The following is a 15,583-nucleotide window of genomic DNA, read 5'->3' on the forward strand; positions in this document are numbered from 1 at the left end:
TGCAATGACCATTATTTTCTTTTATATTGCAATGAGGCTGCAATCCGACACGAGTTCAGATGCGATCTTTCTAAAACAAAGCTTACACTCGAAAACTCCATGATATATACTGAACATTAAACTTTTTAGAGAAATCAGCCTAATCAGCAGCTAGTTACTATAACATAAGAAGCAATAGAATGATTCGAAGTCTAAAGAGAAGAAACTCATGCCTATTATTATCTTAGTATTTTTTAAATGTAGCTTAATAGTACAACTGCGTTTAATATAATGTAAATTTTTACAAAGACACAATTAATAATTATTGTAAAGTTTACTTAAATAAAAAACATTTGATTTGATTTCAAATTACCTATCAATTACAATTGTAGAGGTACTGGTCCCTAGCTTACTTGTAGTTCTTCTTGGTATAGTATATATGGTATAGTGTTATTTATATTTGCTTGCATGTGGGATCGGAATAAATTTATTCAAAAAGTGTTAGTATAAATACAAAAACTTAAAATAGAATTAACCAATAATATACCAATTGACACACTGTAAGTAAATTTTAAATTCTAGTTGGGCTTGACTAAAATTTTAGACGTTGGTTTATAAATTCTGTGTAAGGATATCTTACATATTAAGATAATCACGTAAGTGACGTCGATGTTGCGAATTAAATCTAACAAGAAAAGTCTATGCATAAAGTAATACATGCGTAATCAGAAAACTCTTATATTTAATATATCATAATAAAACCAATAATTATAATAACTAGGATACATATTTAAAATCCTGTATCCAAAACAAATTATCAATTACCTCTTGAATTCATAAAAATTTGCTATTTTTTTCTTTAATATTTTTTGTTGATAGTGCCAATTGCCTTACAACTTTTTAATGTCTGTATCATAGTAGCTTGATGGATACCATTTTATTTTATTTTAGTCTGTACTTGAATTGTAGATCGTAGGATGGAAGAGAATAAATTGTGATTTGTGATTACAACACAATTAAAACAATAATGTCGCCGCATTGACTTGTGCGCGATTTTTAGCTATATTTTTTAAGTATTCCGGATCTATACGTTACTTTATAATTTAACATCGTTATTCTTTAGTTATATTTAATAGTTTTAGATGAATTCAACAATGAATTTAGTCAAGTAAAAAAAAATGTAGTTTTGCCTAGTGGTGGTAATGGAATCCTTCGAAGATTCAAATTGCCCTTCAATGAGCGATAGTTTTTCATTATACGAACGTTACATGAGAAGTTTTAACGTTATTAATAATTTTGACGATAATCGTCACGAAATAAGTGATCCATCAAGTAATTGTGAGAGTTCAAATTCTAACAGTGGCGGTAACATCGACCTGTCTACTGTTATTCATTCTAACATAGATAAACACAGAGAATCGAGTAAACCACGATGCAGTTCATTACACTCAGTTCTTGATAATGCCGGTAAAATTATAGATCTAGAATTGGTAAAAGTTGATTCACCTTTTACTTCACCCGCAGCATCGCTGTCGGAAACTTCTTCAGCCACGAATCATTGTCTCAACGATAAGTCTGAAGTAATATCAGACGTCCCTGTAACCTCCGAGGAGTCAAGATCGGAAGGATTCAAGTCTGTATTCATAACCTCAACTATGGAAAATAGTAACAATGCGGTAGACAGTGTACCCATGTTTCGTGATGTGAAAAGTACAGAGAGTGTTTTCAAATTGCCAATTAGTGAGCTTTCTTTTAATGGTACTATTTTAAAGCACGTCCAGAAATTGAAACCTATCGTGGATCCAATTACAGCTCTAAGTACTGCTCGAAGTGTGTTAAATTTAAGTGACGAGCATTGTCCGGAATCTATTGGAAATAATGAGATTTTGTGTAATAATAGCAAAAAATCGGACACCGCAAGTGACAGTGACGATAAAAATACTTTTGAATCAATAAATACTAATAAGCTTACATCAAGTAGTTCAAGTTTACAAGAAGAAGAAGAGAATTCAAAAAAAGAACAATTGCAGATAGATGGAAATTCAAAATGGAATTTGGACCAGAGTTACTCCTCCCTTGATGCATCATATGATAGTGGAATGCGTTCACCTGACATGTTTTCTGATGAAGACGACATTGAACCAAGTCCACAACAAGTGCCATTTTGGGATTTTCTAAAAGATTATGAAACATATGACAAGAGAAAAGTTAGAAAAATAGAGGTAAGATGTGGTTAAATTCTCCTTGTTTGACTTTATATTTGTTTTTTTTTTTAATACAGAATATTATAATTCATTTAACAAAGGTCATGAATAAAACCAAAATTTGAATACATCTTTTATAAAAATATAATAAGCCACTTAAGAAATTGCTAGACCAATATACATAGCTCATCAGATACTTTCCATTTTAACTTCTGTTGGGTATTCCTGGTAGAAATTGCTCTGCTTCTTTTTTGGTACCATCAAACAATTATTAGAAGTGATTTAAATTATATCTGATATGTGTATGAATAAAAATACATTTAAGCCAGAAACAAAATGTCTCATTTTGCTTTTTCATTTTTTATTAACATAATTTCTTAATAGAGTTGGCATGTTTATATTCCTATAGCCTATTCCAATGGATGTAGAAGTAAAGCTAAACAGACCTTAGATTTTGTACATGCAATTTGCTGATATCTCAGCTATATTGTGTACTACTAAGAGTTTATTATTCATATATCTTTATTTATAATACAAAACTACAACATTTAATTGTTCATTTATACTTGAATTTTACTTCGAAAATATCGATAACAGTTTCGTTTACATTCAAAATGCAATTTTTTCACAAATCAATAGTGAATACCATATCACGTCACTTTGGTATCACGTCAATTTGCTATCAAATGATGTTAAGTTTTAGTTTTTGTTAGTTGTTAGTTATTTTCCTCTTATGGTTAGAACAGAGTATATGTTTTTATCTCAGAAAAAATTCACTGAAATTGATAAAATCTGTGTGTCTGTCTCTGTCTCTTCAATACAACTAAGACGTCTTGATTGTTTGGAACACATAGATTTGAATAATCTGTGTACAAATTTTCACCACAAACAGAGTAATGTTAAGAAACATTTATGGGATAAAAATTTATTTTTAATTTTGTTATCAGGAAACACTGAAGGGAATATTGCCACCACCATCCGTCACAACACTAAGAACTGATGTAACACAGATGCTTAAGAAATACTACTGTTTCCTCCCAGCTTTTAATGAAGCACAAAATTTAAATGTAGAAGCTAACACAATGACACCAACAAAAAAGGTTTCATTCATAAAAATACCCCCAGGGACCAGTAGTATAGATGATCTCCAAGAAACAGCAGTTGGTGTGGCGGTTGAAAAGTGTAAAGAGAGAAATGATAAATCAGACTTTGATGCTAACATCAGTGCAAATGATAAGAGTATTGAATTAAAATTGTGTTCGGAAAGTGAAGCTTTAGAGTCAGCTTGGCCGGATGTATTAAAATGCAAATACTACGATGTCTAGTGAGTTTGTTTTGCTATATAGTTTGATATTCTTTTTATTATTGATTTATTTATCCATACATATTTTACAACTCTTGGAAATGAGAGTTTGTGTTAATTTAAGTAATGCCAAAAAAACAGAATAGCTTGCGTAATACTTAACTTATTATAAATAATCAAAAAAGGTAATTGTAAAATGTTATTTGTAGCTTATAATTTATTTAATTTGCAAATTTTTAGAACTCAATTGTTAGTGAAGTCGAATGAAAATTTTGATTGATATTAAACTGTAATGATTGTAATTTTGCAAAAGGAAATAAAATGTTTCCAATACCATACAAAGTGCTATTATAAATCTTTAAAAATACATACTAAAAACTATATAAAACTTCAGTCAAACAGGTTGATAAGACTTTTTGTTACTATATATTAGTGTAATATTATTTTGGATATGGACTCTAATAGCCTGTAATTACCTATTCAACATCATTATACCAATATTATACTCATATCTTATCTAACCACAAAGTTGCTTTCGTTCCACAAAATAAAAAACATATTTAAAAATGGAAAATAATTTACTATGATAAGTTTTATAAGTTATTTTATGATGTTTAATAAAGAATATAGGTGATAAATATGGAAATTGGGGACAAAAATAATCTCATAATTTTTATTGGTTAAATAACAAAATTATTAATCCTTTGTCTATGTGAATTCTGAATATAAAATTATTTCTCACTTTTAGTTATAATATCACTTCTTATTCGGAGAAGATTGAACAGTTGATGCAACGTTATGGCGAGAGATTCATTGGTGCTGAAACAGACACCAGTGTGAACATTTACTCTGGTGGTCTCCAGTCACCAAGCAGTGCAAGCAAACGAAAAGCAATGAGACTCAAGTAAGAATCTTGTATTATTCATACACATTAAATGTCACTTTTTCAATAATTAAAAACATTTACAAATTTTCAAATGAATAGTCGCTCTGTAGCACATTTTCTCTTGTAATGTTCAAAAAACAAGCTGACTACTGCAGTCTTTAAATGCATTTGTATAATTTAAAATATTTAATATTTGCATATTTAAAAAATAATATAAATTCCTTCCAACTAGATGCTTCAATCATAGTTTTCAATTATTATATAACCTTCACATAATTATAGGCTATCTCTAAATAGTATTAAACAATGTCGCTTTTCGCTGTCTGTCTGTCCCTGTGTATACTTAAATCTTTAAAACTATGCAACGGATCTTGATGTAGATTTTTTGAGGCTTCTAATGTGATGTCGTAAATAAACACATTTTTTTAGTCATACATTGCAAACGCTAGCTGAACCCTATGAGATAGATCAAAATAATGTAGTACAGTATTTTATTGTACACCTTGAAAACGTCTTCAAAAAAGTCCGGGATGGTATACGTCTATCCCTTAGGCATAACCCACAAAAACAATTTTTTATCCTTTACTTCTTACGAGAAATATTTACAAAGCGTTTTTAAGCAATACATCATTAGTCTTCATCTAATTAAATACATTGTGCATTTAATATACATCGATACGGCCATTACCAGCACGTAATTTAGATGGATATTTTCGAAGATATTACAGATTTAAAATGCAGGGACATAGCGGTTTGTATTGTCTAATGATAAAAAACTGTGAACGTTGTTTTATATGAAGACATTCTGTAGTATATTTAGTTTCAGCACCCGTGCGAAGCCGGGGTGCGTCGCTAGTAAATAGTATAAAACAAAATAAAGGCTTTGTGTTTGTATAACCGCTATCTTTTTCTCAACCACTCGACGGATTTTTATATGGTAGAATTTTATGATGAAGAGCAATAAATGAGCGAGGAAGGTTTGGATATATACTTTGTAAATATTTTGTAAACATGGCTGAGTTATGACGGTGTTTTGAAAAAAAAAATAAAATTTTGTACGCTGATATAGCTAACGCTGGCTAAATCTTGGAAGACACATCTTAACAATGTACTAGAATGTTTATTCAGATAAATAAATAAGGTTTCTAGTCAGCTGAAATGCCTAATTTCGAAGAGATTTAAACTTTCGACGAAAACCGGAACAAACTTTTGTCTGAAATCGGGTCTTTGTTAAACAAAGTTTCGGACTGCCAGCTAAATCTAGTCCTATTTAACCCCAAAAATGCGCGTTAAGTGCTAAAAAGTCACCATTTGTCGTATCTCCACGATTTGAGAATATTCCCATTGCTGCTACAGATATTATTGTATCTCGTTCAATTCCGCGGTCAATTGGAAGCTAAAGCCAAATTGATACCGTAAAAGCTTGGTGTGCAAGGCTTCACTTCGGCCTTCACTTCGGCCCATCGCCTAAAACTAAACAAGGGGATAATTCGCCTTCACATGCCGTAATGCTCTCACCTTTGTGCGGGTTCTCCCCAGTACCAGCTTTTTCCACTGGACCGTATTCAACGCAGAGCGGCTCGCATTATCGACGATTAAGCCCTTTCCAAACTGCTTGATCCTTTGGCTTTGCATAGAGATGTTGGACAACTCTGAATTTTCTATCGCATTTTTCACGGTGAATATACAGACATCGCGTCAATATACGAAATTTAATCCGCACCACGTAGATGTTCGAAACTTCACAACTGCGCGATTTTTAAGGCATCTTCTGCCTCGCACAACCACTCTGTGGAACCAGTTTTCGCTGGCAGTTTTTCCGAACAGATACGACTTGGAAACCTTCAAGAAAAGAGCCTAAACGGTGGTGCAGATGTTCATGGGCAGTGTAAGTCACTTTCCATCAGGTGAGCCTCCTGCTTGTTTGCCACCTAATTCATAAAAAATACACGTTATAAAATAAATATACCTATTAAACATTCTCTTGCTAAGCGTAAGTCAATACGTTTCACCCATTCAAAGCCGGGCCTGGTCGCAGGTATGCCATTATATCAAGGCGGGTAAAAGTAGTATCGGATATTTATCTATCTATTGTGTATTTTTGAGATATAAAAAGATATCAGAGAAAAAAATGTGAATAAAAATTTGTAGATCTTATTTTTATCTGAAGACACCCAGACACGATATTGACTACCTGTAATAGTTAAGTTATAGAACATAATGTTTCTAAATTATGAAAATATTCTGACTAATTTATTTACTGATCTGTGTAGGATGGCTCAAGTGAAGTCGCCGGGTCGTCGACTGTCTCACTTGGCGCGTCGTCGGCAAGCCTTTTGTAGCGCGGCCACTATCAACGAGAAGGCACAGTCTTCTACATCCAAGATGGTGCTCATCGATAAAAAGTAAGTTTTGAATACTTAGCTTAATCTAGCTTAACTTGCAATGCAATAATCGCTTCTAATATTCATGTTTATATTGTATTTTGTACAAGCAAATTTTTGCCTAGAGAATTAGTTTAAATGAACATATTATTTAGTTATGGCATGATTAAAAATTTTATATTTTACTCCTCTAATATTATCTCTTCTCTAATCACATTAATATAATATAAATTATCTTTTTTAGCTTCTTCCCCCATCGAAAGCTGATAAACTCAGCAGAAAGAAAAAGTCCTCGAACTAGACGAACTCCCGGTAAGAAGACACCAGCCGGTAAAACTCCAGGTAAAAAGACTCCAGCAAAAACACCTAAGACAAAGAGCGGAGGGTCGAGTCGAAAGAAAGCTATGCGTCGATTGTTGATGGACTCCGACTCCTTAATAAAGAGCCAACCCTCACGAGAAACCTCTAAAAGAGCTCTGTTTATTAGTCCAGAGAATAAGAAAACTATACCAGCAACATGTTCATCAGTTCCCCACCAGGCAATGAAGTCTAAAAGAGCATTATTCGGATCACCCGTTAGACAAGCTGAAACCAAAAGCTTGGACGGTACCTCAAGTGATCACTTTTTGAAGAGGAAACGGGACTCCTTGGACGATATACCAGAAACCAATAGGAGTAAAATAGCAAAGAGTTTGTCTTTTGGAGGAGATACGATTAACCCTACACATACATTAACATTTAATCGTCGAGCTTCGGAAATGTCAGCCACGAAGAGTATGGCCGAACTGAATGAGACACATAAGAAGGTAATCATCCAATAGTTTCTTAGTCAATCTTAGTAATTCAGTATTGTTTAAGTTTATTGCAAAGTACCATTTTTGACCTATTTCTTAGTCGTTTGCACAGTCGTGGGACATTTACGAGTTGTTGCGTCATATTGATACCGAAAAAGATAAGAAGCGAATTCGATTCGTTTCATCTCTACCTTAAACTAAGACAGGGCGAATGTTTAACCATGCTCGATGGATGACTATAGCTACGGTCGTATATATCTTTTAGTATGAATAATATTTATTCTTAATCGTACCTACACACATTACTGATTAAAATTTTAAAAAATGTTATATGTTAACGTAGTTACGGCACGTACATTCAAAACCATCACATATCACCGACGGTCGTTAGTTTCACCGATATTGGATTTCGTTACCCCGTCGTGTCAGAAACATGGGATACCACTGACGGCCATATTGGCGACCGTTGCAGAAGCTGCTGTGGGCGGTGACGGAGGCGCTGCGGCTGCACGGCTGGCGCATGTCGTCGGCCGGCTTCCGCGAGAAGGCGTCGTCGCTGGCGCGCCTCACGCGCCGCCTGCTCGCGCTGGCGCCGCACGCCGCCAAGCTGGCTGCGCCCACGCTGTCCACGTCCGACACCATGTTCAAGTCATTACTCTTAGTATTCTTTTTCAATGAATATTTGTTTTAGGATCGATTCGATTCCTTGTATTTATGAAGGTTGTGCTAGTTTATTTACAAGTGTAATGATTACTAACGTCACGATTAAAGAAAAATAATAAAAGTCGCTGGAAAATTACATCTTGGCGATTCGTGAGTCATGTAATCTTAAAAAAAAACTTTTCATATGCTCTTATTCAATAAGCCAGAAGATGTTGGTAATTTCAACATATTAATATGATTTAAACATACTGGAAGTACACTCTTTGTTTGTGATCAATCATACAATTCCTATAAGCTATTCTTATAAAATGAGATTTCGTTATTTACATATAAATATGGTTTACTTAAAGAATCTTGAAGCTGTTGATTCGAGGACTCATATTTTCCGACTATGACATCACAAATGTTCTGGGAACCAAACTTTGCCTTCGATTTTGTACGCTCCTTTACCGTGACTGCTTCACTATTTAATTTCAGCCAGCTCTTAGCAATAGCTGAGAAATTCTGTTGAAAAATGTAAATCACCACGATACATTGTTCTGTTTGATTGAGTCTGAGAGGTAGTGCATTGGCGTTGGCGATGTAAGAAATAGTTAAGAATAATAGAACAGTGAAGAAAGAATAATAATTCTTACAGCGCCAATCACTAGGGGCGGTGATACATTCACCGTCAGGTGGCCCATTTGCCTAACCGCCTATCTCCATCGTAAAAAATAATAATACACCTCACTATTACTTTAATAATAAATAATATCCACGTTATTGTTCTAGCCATAAATACCTGAATGATAATTATATTTTTGTAATAAAAAAAAAATATTATTTCAGACTTGCTCGTCAATACGTATTCCCGATCATCCAAGGCCGTACAGTCGAAGAATGCTTTCAAGACGAGCAGATCAAACTCGCAAACGAAAGCAACAAGATATCTGGGTACATATCCGCAAGCGCCTACCAACTAATAAAATCAAAGCAAGTCACGTCGACTTTCACGTCCCAAATCAAAGAGAACACATGCAATGAGAGCTCTTTGAAACAGGAACAGCCGAGAAGTGGTACCAAGAATGTGCTGCAAGACAAATTAGTTAATATCGATACTAACTCGAATAGCAGCAGTGGCTTTAGCACGTTAGAAAAAGCAGGAGTTTATAAATCAAACTCTATGCCTTCGTTTGAAGAAGCGGCGAAAATGAGAGCCCGCAGGCAAATCAGTTTTGACAATGTAGACTTTCCTAAACGATGAAGTGTTTAATCTGTGCTTTTGATTTTTATTGACTATTATTTATTTAAAAAAAAAATAAGTTTAAAACTCACAGCTTCTATGATTTGTGACGAGCATTTTATGTTTCTAAAAAACCTTAACTTAAACAGTAATTTACAAAACTCATATGTACTTCCCTTTATTGTAATAATTATAATATAACTTTATGTTATTATTTAGCATGAATAATGAGGGTGATTTTTCTACCTAGCTGACTTATGTTAAAGCCATCTATATCTTCTCACCCAAAGTGATTTTTATATGAACGACGACTAACTGAATTTTACATTATTGAGCTTCATTCAGTCAAATTATTTGGAAATAGTGCACAAAACTAAAATAAAGCAGCATCGAGTCATTTCAGTTTAACAGATCATTGAAACATTTAACAGATTTAAATCCAGCGTAGACTAATATAGTTGTATATGGCTATTTTTAAACAATATAATTGTCTCTCTGTATGTTATTTAATATCATTAGCTTTTGAGTGATTATGACATGTTGTATATATATTGTGTATGGCATACATGTCGGACATAGTTATAATTGTGAACTGTAGTCAATGTGTAGTTAGTACTTAAATGTGAATTAATATTAAAGATTAACAAACTATATTCTTATTGATCTGTATTACTTCGATGGACTTAAGTGTAAGTTTCATTTATATTTTGAAACAATTACAATTGTGAATTGAATATCCAACAAATTGAATTAAATTTAATTGTTCATAGCACAAATATATTTAGAGATAGATAACGCAGGATCATCTATTTTCCGTGTTAATTTTGTGCAATATTATTACGTTGCAACGTTCAGTTGTCGACTGCTTTGAAGTAATATGTGAATTCTAAATATAAAAATCTATAGCGCCATTTTGAACTGTAAAAGTTCTTCAAAAGTTGGCTGAGTAATTTAAGATCGTCGGTAACTAGTATTTTTACTCTCAGTAAGAAGCTTTCTTTTCTTACTGAAAGCTAGCTAGAATAAGATATATAAAAAAATATAATAAAAATAGATTATTTAAAAAAAAGAGAGCAGGCGTTTGACGTAGTGTATTTAACCAAAACAAAATCACGTTCGTGGCGTTTGTAGTACAAAAATAATGGCGTTTGGTTTGCGTACAATTTCATACTTGCGGTGATCTATCTCTATATACATTTGTAGGTATAGCAACATATGTGCGTTAATGTTTTTTATATTAAAACTAAAACCAATTTTATTGAACAAAACTTATAATACTGAGTGGATATTGTGAAAACTGTCATCTGTATGTGTTTTGAACTTTAATTTAGCCCTCATACTCCTATTAGAACTTATTTTTTAGTACATAAATTATCGTCCTTATACGCTGGCTGTATAAACACTTTAGTTAATATAAACGATTTGTTTTGTATAAGTCTAAGTACATTATAAATAATAATATATAGATAGTCTTGTGCGAACTGAAAAGTAGAAAATATTAAGTATGGACTCGACTAAGTAACTTTGTAAATGTTACTGTTTCTGAGTTTGATCTCAGGTCTAATTGTAAGAAATAAATTATTTTCTCCGAAGTTTTTTTTTCTTGCTTTAAATATTAACTTTATCACACTCACGAAACCTTTTAGAATGAACATCAATTAGAACATCATTTTGTATAATCTTGATCAAAAGCTCATAATTTGGAATAAAATGGAATAAATGCTCATAAAATGGAACTGTCTCATTTGACAGAATTTCGTCCGATACAAGTAGGTTTCTTCGGGATGTTTTTTTCACAGCCGAACAGGAGAATAATTACCAAATTAAGCACATGAAAAATAATGGTGATGGCCTTGATTGAAACCCGCAATCTTTATCTAAGATCCAAGTGCTCTAACCAATGGGACCTTTCGACTCTCTAAATTTTTATCATTTGTTTTGTTTATATAAACAACATGCATAGGTACTTAGTAAATACGTAAAACAAAGCCTCGATTTATAAATAAACACATTAGGAAATTTACTTAAAAATATTTCATTTGAAATTTCTTATCAAAGTAATCACGATAAGATATGGACTAATAGACGCTAATGTTGTTGTTTGCTGTTGTGAGCATTACTAATAAGGTTTCTACAAAATGGGTTTATATGAAACAAAATACGCTGGTCTAACCGAAAATATTTTAGAAGACTACGCATCTTTGACCTATCTGACTAAAGGAGAAATTTTACAGTAAGTTCATTTCGTTTGACAGTGGTTTCGTTTGAAAGTAATGGTACGCGGCTCATTGGTTATTCGTACATATATTTATTAGCAATAATATTACATTATCTTTGATATATAACATATATTTTTGCATAATGTGGAATATTATCGTGGTTTTTATGATATACATGGACGCAACTAAAAATAACTAAACTGAGTCGTTCCGTTATATGTAAAAAAACACATTTAAACACTGAATTTGCATTGTGCATTGTTATAAATATTTGCAATATTTTCTATATTTTACAGGAATACATTTTAAATTATGAAATATAATTACAAAGACTATGTTATTATTTATAGTTTATATTTCAGTTTAATGAAAAAGTTCTATTCGATCGATCCCGAGAAAATAGCTGCGAATTTCTCCCACAGAATAAAAAAGCAGGATATTATTAATAAGTTCGGTGTTTTAAAGGTGAGACTTACTTATACGTATATTTTCTGTTCAGCATGCCTTCACTTGCCACATCTTGCCTTTCATGCCAGTGGTATCTCCCATAGACAGCCTTCTTGGATATCATATCTTGATTTGTTATAAATATGAAATATGTGTATATTTTTAATTGATATAAATATCAGTAAATGTTACTAAGTCTAAGTTTTTCATATTCAGTTAAACACATGTATATTGGAAGTACCTTTCAAAAATACATATGTAATAAATAAATAATATAACAAATGCGTAAGACACTAGAAATACATATATCGTATTGCACCTACTAATATTCTCATCTCAAAATCTTATTTAGTAAAATAAACTCATAAATGTTTAAGAAATTGAATTGAATTTGTTACAGAATAATCCGTTTCAAGATCGTCTGTTTCGGGTGTTTTCTTCAGAGAATGACGATTGCTTCTCGTTTGAGGATTTACTTGATCTCTGCTCTGCTATGAGTTCCGATTGTCCGACAGAAGTCAAAGCTGCTTGGGCTTTTAAAGTATTTGGTAAGAATGTTCTTTTGAATATAATAACTTAACAGTTAAACCTGTGCAGCACAGATTAAATATAAGTACATACACAGGTGGCTTGAGAGATATATGTTAGTATCTCACCATCCTCACGCCTACTACGATTCTTTTATTAATTATGGTCTTAGTATCAATTAGGTCTTTAATGATCCGATGACGATTACAGATATTGATGAAGATAATCAAATATCAGTACAAGACATATGCAATATTTTGGACCGTTTGACAGGGGATCCTCATAACCGTGCAAACTATCTAGACAAAGAGTCTAAATTAAAAATAGCTAAAGTGGTAAGTGTGTTTTGTTTTTTAATGTAAGTATAGTATATAACTAAATGATCATTATATTAAAAACATAGGTTTGGATATTTTTAGTGGATCAAAAAACGTAACGTAAAAAGTAGTTAAAAACGCAGCAGTGAAACTTCTTAAATATAATTATCTTTTTCTCTAATACTTATCTCACGTAACGAAACGTGTCTAATCGTGAGAGGTCTTTAAAATTCTCTTCTACCTATCAATTGTTGAATCGCCATCTCAGAAGTTTCACTTCAGATCGTTGATAACTTTATCAATTTCAAAGTCATCTTCCAACAATAAAATCATTGGATTTGTTGAATCATTCAAATTTCATTTTATTTTCAGATATTAGAAGAAATTAATTTAGATAGAAGCGGTAGTATCGGTCTAAACGAATTCAAGCTAATTCTCTTAAGATTGCCTGAATTTTCGTCATCGTTTTATTTCAGGTTGTAATGTCTTGAAAATAGTAATGTATCAAAAACAAATTATATCACTGAAATGAGAAGTACAGAATATCATAATTTGTATTAACAAACTATTTATTCCCTTTAATGTAGGTACATAAGTTTTAAGATATCAAGCATTCGCCAGAATTGTCTTCATTAATTGGATTCTTGTTTATCAGAATACTTAAATTTGATTCTAATCAGGTATAATATGTATAACACTTGAGTGTATTATAAGTGCTCGTTTTATTTTTATTATCATACAACAGATTACGCTCACAGTGTTTACTATATATGCGGTTATATTTATGAATTTAATAAAACAACATACATATTTGTATTAAATGGGTAATTTCATGACGAAATAGACATTATACAAAATATCGCTAGAAAATGTATACTGGTTATCTAACAAAGGCTTTACAGGCCGCTTTGTTAAAGCGTCCAGCAAGTGTGCGGTTCGGCAGCGCGGGGAATCCACTGGTTCTTCCAGTGTTGCCTGGTAGCACAACTGGTTGCTTATACTTCACATGATACATCGGGAACGATAAATATGTTCTGGAATTAAAAAAAAAATAAAACTAATAAGCATGATATAAATTAAATGAAAAATTCTGAAATTGTATGCCCAATGATAATGAAAATCAATTTAGAAAATTAAAATGTTTAAAGTAAAAATATTTCATATTACGGTGACATCTCTGGCGGACATTGCCACATGTATTCCGGGTCTTTAAAGTACAACAAGGGATGATACGCTTTTGGATAACCTCTATAGTAGTCCCTGTGTCGTTGACAAGCCTGAAAATCGATACCAATTAATGAATAAGCCGAGACAGTTTTATAAGTTTGATGTTAAAAATAATGTACCACATACTTCATAAAATGTTTCGATTTCATGTTGTCTAGCATTGTCTACAAAATAAATATCCATTATTAGAGTAAAAACTGAGAATTTTGTATTTGGCGCTTTAACTGTTAATTTTTATTACTTGACGTAATGTAATGTATTGCCATATTATATCAATTATATAATTATATTATATCTTGTATATTTTTATAAATCTTCAATTGGTTTTATAGATCTATTCACTCACAAAGGCGCGTCCCTTAACGTTAAATTAATTATTTTTTAATAAAATAAACTGAACAATTATAATCTATTTTTTTTGCGCACTTTAAGTTTTTTAACCACGAGCTTCACTCACTCATACCAATAAATACAAATGAGTGACGCTCGTCTTCATGTTTGATTTGATTTACGATAAGAACATGTCAATTACGGTTCATTGTAAACAGAAATTCAAAAGGTAAGGCATTCATTCATGCTAAAATAAATGATGATAGTTCATTCAAATAGTAATGATCCAGGCAAGTTTCGGTCACGGCGCGGCGGCCTCTCCCAATAGAGTCTATAGCTATGCATTGAAATAATATAGTACACACTAGTGCACTCTCATAACCCGAATCGAGTATTCGACTATATGTGAGGTGCCCCAGGTCTCTTAACAATATTTTGAGGGAAGGAGGTAGAGGATATCGCCACAACACGGTTTGCACCCGTGGGCGTATTGTGTTTAAGACGGGGCTGCTCTTCGATCATGTCAGTTATACATAACATAACAATTCTCCATATACGTGTTTCAAGTACTGCAATAGAAAACAGATAGAGACGACGACACGATACTTACATCAAAAAATTTTTCTATTTCTTCTTGTCTTAATATATCTTTAAATAAATTGTATTTAACCATTTTTGACTTTTCAAATTTCTTATATAATTTTCATGTATAAATTTAAGATGAAATATGTACTATAAATGTCAAAATTCAATAAAATAGAAAATAATGTACTTTTTGTTTTTAAAATTTATATTATAAATAGTAAAACAAAAAATATAATTTATGTTTTTAAACTTAAAAATTTGGAAATTTGGAACTAAAGTAAAAGTTAGATTTTGGGAAAATATTTATATATAAAATAAACAAAATATATTCAACAATATACACTAACTATGAAATGAAATAAATTGGTACACTAATTTAATAACTATAGTCAATTCCAACCAGAAGAAAAATCAAAATTAACAAGTGACATGAAATTAACGCAATATTATTGGTCCAAATCTTAAATAATCTTAAATTCGCGAAAACATGGCATT

At 31.9% G+C, this 15,583-nt stretch overlaps 3 protein-coding genes across 4 annotated transcripts; 2 read left to right on the forward strand and 1 right to left on the reverse strand.

Moving 5' to 3' along the window:
- The first annotated feature begins 933 nt into the window (after positions 1 to 933).
- Positions 934 to 10,410, forward strand: Mi (minus). The gene is made up of 7 exons (XM_064217664.1): positions 934 to 2,201; positions 3,131 to 3,507; positions 4,235 to 4,390; positions 6,646 to 6,777; positions 7,001 to 7,562; positions 8,023 to 8,198; positions 9,042 to 10,410. The coding sequence occupies exons 1-7, from the start codon at positions 1,182 to 1,184 to the stop codon at positions 9,454 to 9,456; spliced, it is 2,838 nt and encodes a 945-aa protein (XP_064073734.1). The 5' UTR covers positions 934 to 1,181; the 3' UTR covers positions 9,457 to 10,410.
- A 1,103-nt stretch (positions 10,411 to 11,513) lies between these two features.
- On the forward strand, positions 11,514 to 13,464 carry LOC113399048 (calcium and integrin-binding protein 1-like). The gene is made up of 5 exons (XM_026638066.2): positions 11,514 to 11,668; positions 12,017 to 12,119; positions 12,502 to 12,649; positions 12,840 to 12,964; positions 13,319 to 13,464. Exons 1-5 carry the CDS (start codon positions 11,574 to 11,576, stop codon positions 13,427 to 13,429), a joined length of 582 nt encoding a protein of 193 aa, XP_026493851.2. The 5' UTR covers positions 11,514 to 11,573; the 3' UTR covers positions 13,430 to 13,464.
- Positions 13,465 to 13,754: 290 nt separating this feature from the next.
- On the reverse strand, positions 13,755 to 15,223 carry LOC113399054 (uncharacterized). Of its 2 annotated transcripts, none has more exons than XM_064217698.1 (3): positions 15,114 to 15,223; positions 14,114 to 14,223; positions 13,755 to 13,980 (listed from the first exon to the last, which is right to left on the reverse strand). In XM_064217698.1, exons 1-3 carry the CDS (start codon positions 15,174 to 15,176, stop codon positions 13,827 to 13,829), a joined length of 327 nt encoding a protein of 108 aa, XP_064073768.1. In that variant the 5' UTR covers positions 15,177 to 15,223; the 3' UTR covers positions 13,755 to 13,826. The 2 variants fall into 2 exon arrangements, with proteins under 2 accessions (XP_064073768.1, XP_026493867.1); XM_026638082.2 differs by lacking the exon at positions 15,114 to 15,223 and adding an exon at positions 14,300 to 14,418.
- Positions 15,224 to 15,583: the final 360 nt, after the last annotated feature.

This window comes from Vanessa tameamea, chromosome 18 (genome assembly GCF_037043105.1).
Source record: "Vanessa tameamea isolate UH-Manoa-2023 chromosome 18, ilVanTame1 primary haplotype, whole genome shotgun sequence".
Lineage (NCBI taxonomy): Eukaryota > Metazoa > Arthropoda > Insecta > Lepidoptera > Nymphalidae > Vanessa > Vanessa tameamea.

Coding starts and splice junctions, on each gene's coding strand:
- LOC113399054 (XM_064217698.1), bottom strand. CDS start 15,176: ATGGTTAAATACAATTTATTTAAAGATATATTAAGACAAGAAGAAATA. Junction 14,224..15,113: donor AAATAGAAAAATTTTTTGAT/GTAAGTATCGTG, acceptor ATCGATTTTCAG/GCTTGTCAACGACACAGGGA. Junction 13,981..14,113: donor TGTCCGCCAGAGATGTCACC/GTAATATGAAAT, acceptor TTTTAATTCCAG/AACATATTTATCGTTCCCGA.
- LOC113399048 (XM_026638066.2), top strand. CDS start 11,574: ATGGGTTTATATGAAACAAAATACGCTGGTCTAACCGAAAATATTTTA. Junction 12,120..12,501: donor ATAAGTTCGGTGTTTTAAAG/GTGAGACTTACT, acceptor AATTTGTTACAG/AATAATCCGTTTCAAGATCG. Junction 12,965..13,318: donor AATTAAAAATAGCTAAAGTG/GTAAGTGTGTTT, acceptor TTTTATTTTCAG/ATATTAGAAGAAATTAATTT.
- Mi (XM_064217664.1), top strand. CDS start 1,182: ATGGAATCCTTCGAAGATTCAAATTGCCCTTCAATGAGCGATAGTTTT. Junction 4,391..6,645: donor CGAAAAGCAATGAGACTCAA/GTAAGAATCTTG, acceptor TGATCTGTGTAG/GATGGCTCAAGTGAAGTCGC. Junction 6,778..7,000: donor ATGGTGCTCATCGATAAAAA/GTAAGTTTTGAA, acceptor TATCTTTTTTAG/CTTCTTCCCCCATCGAAAGC.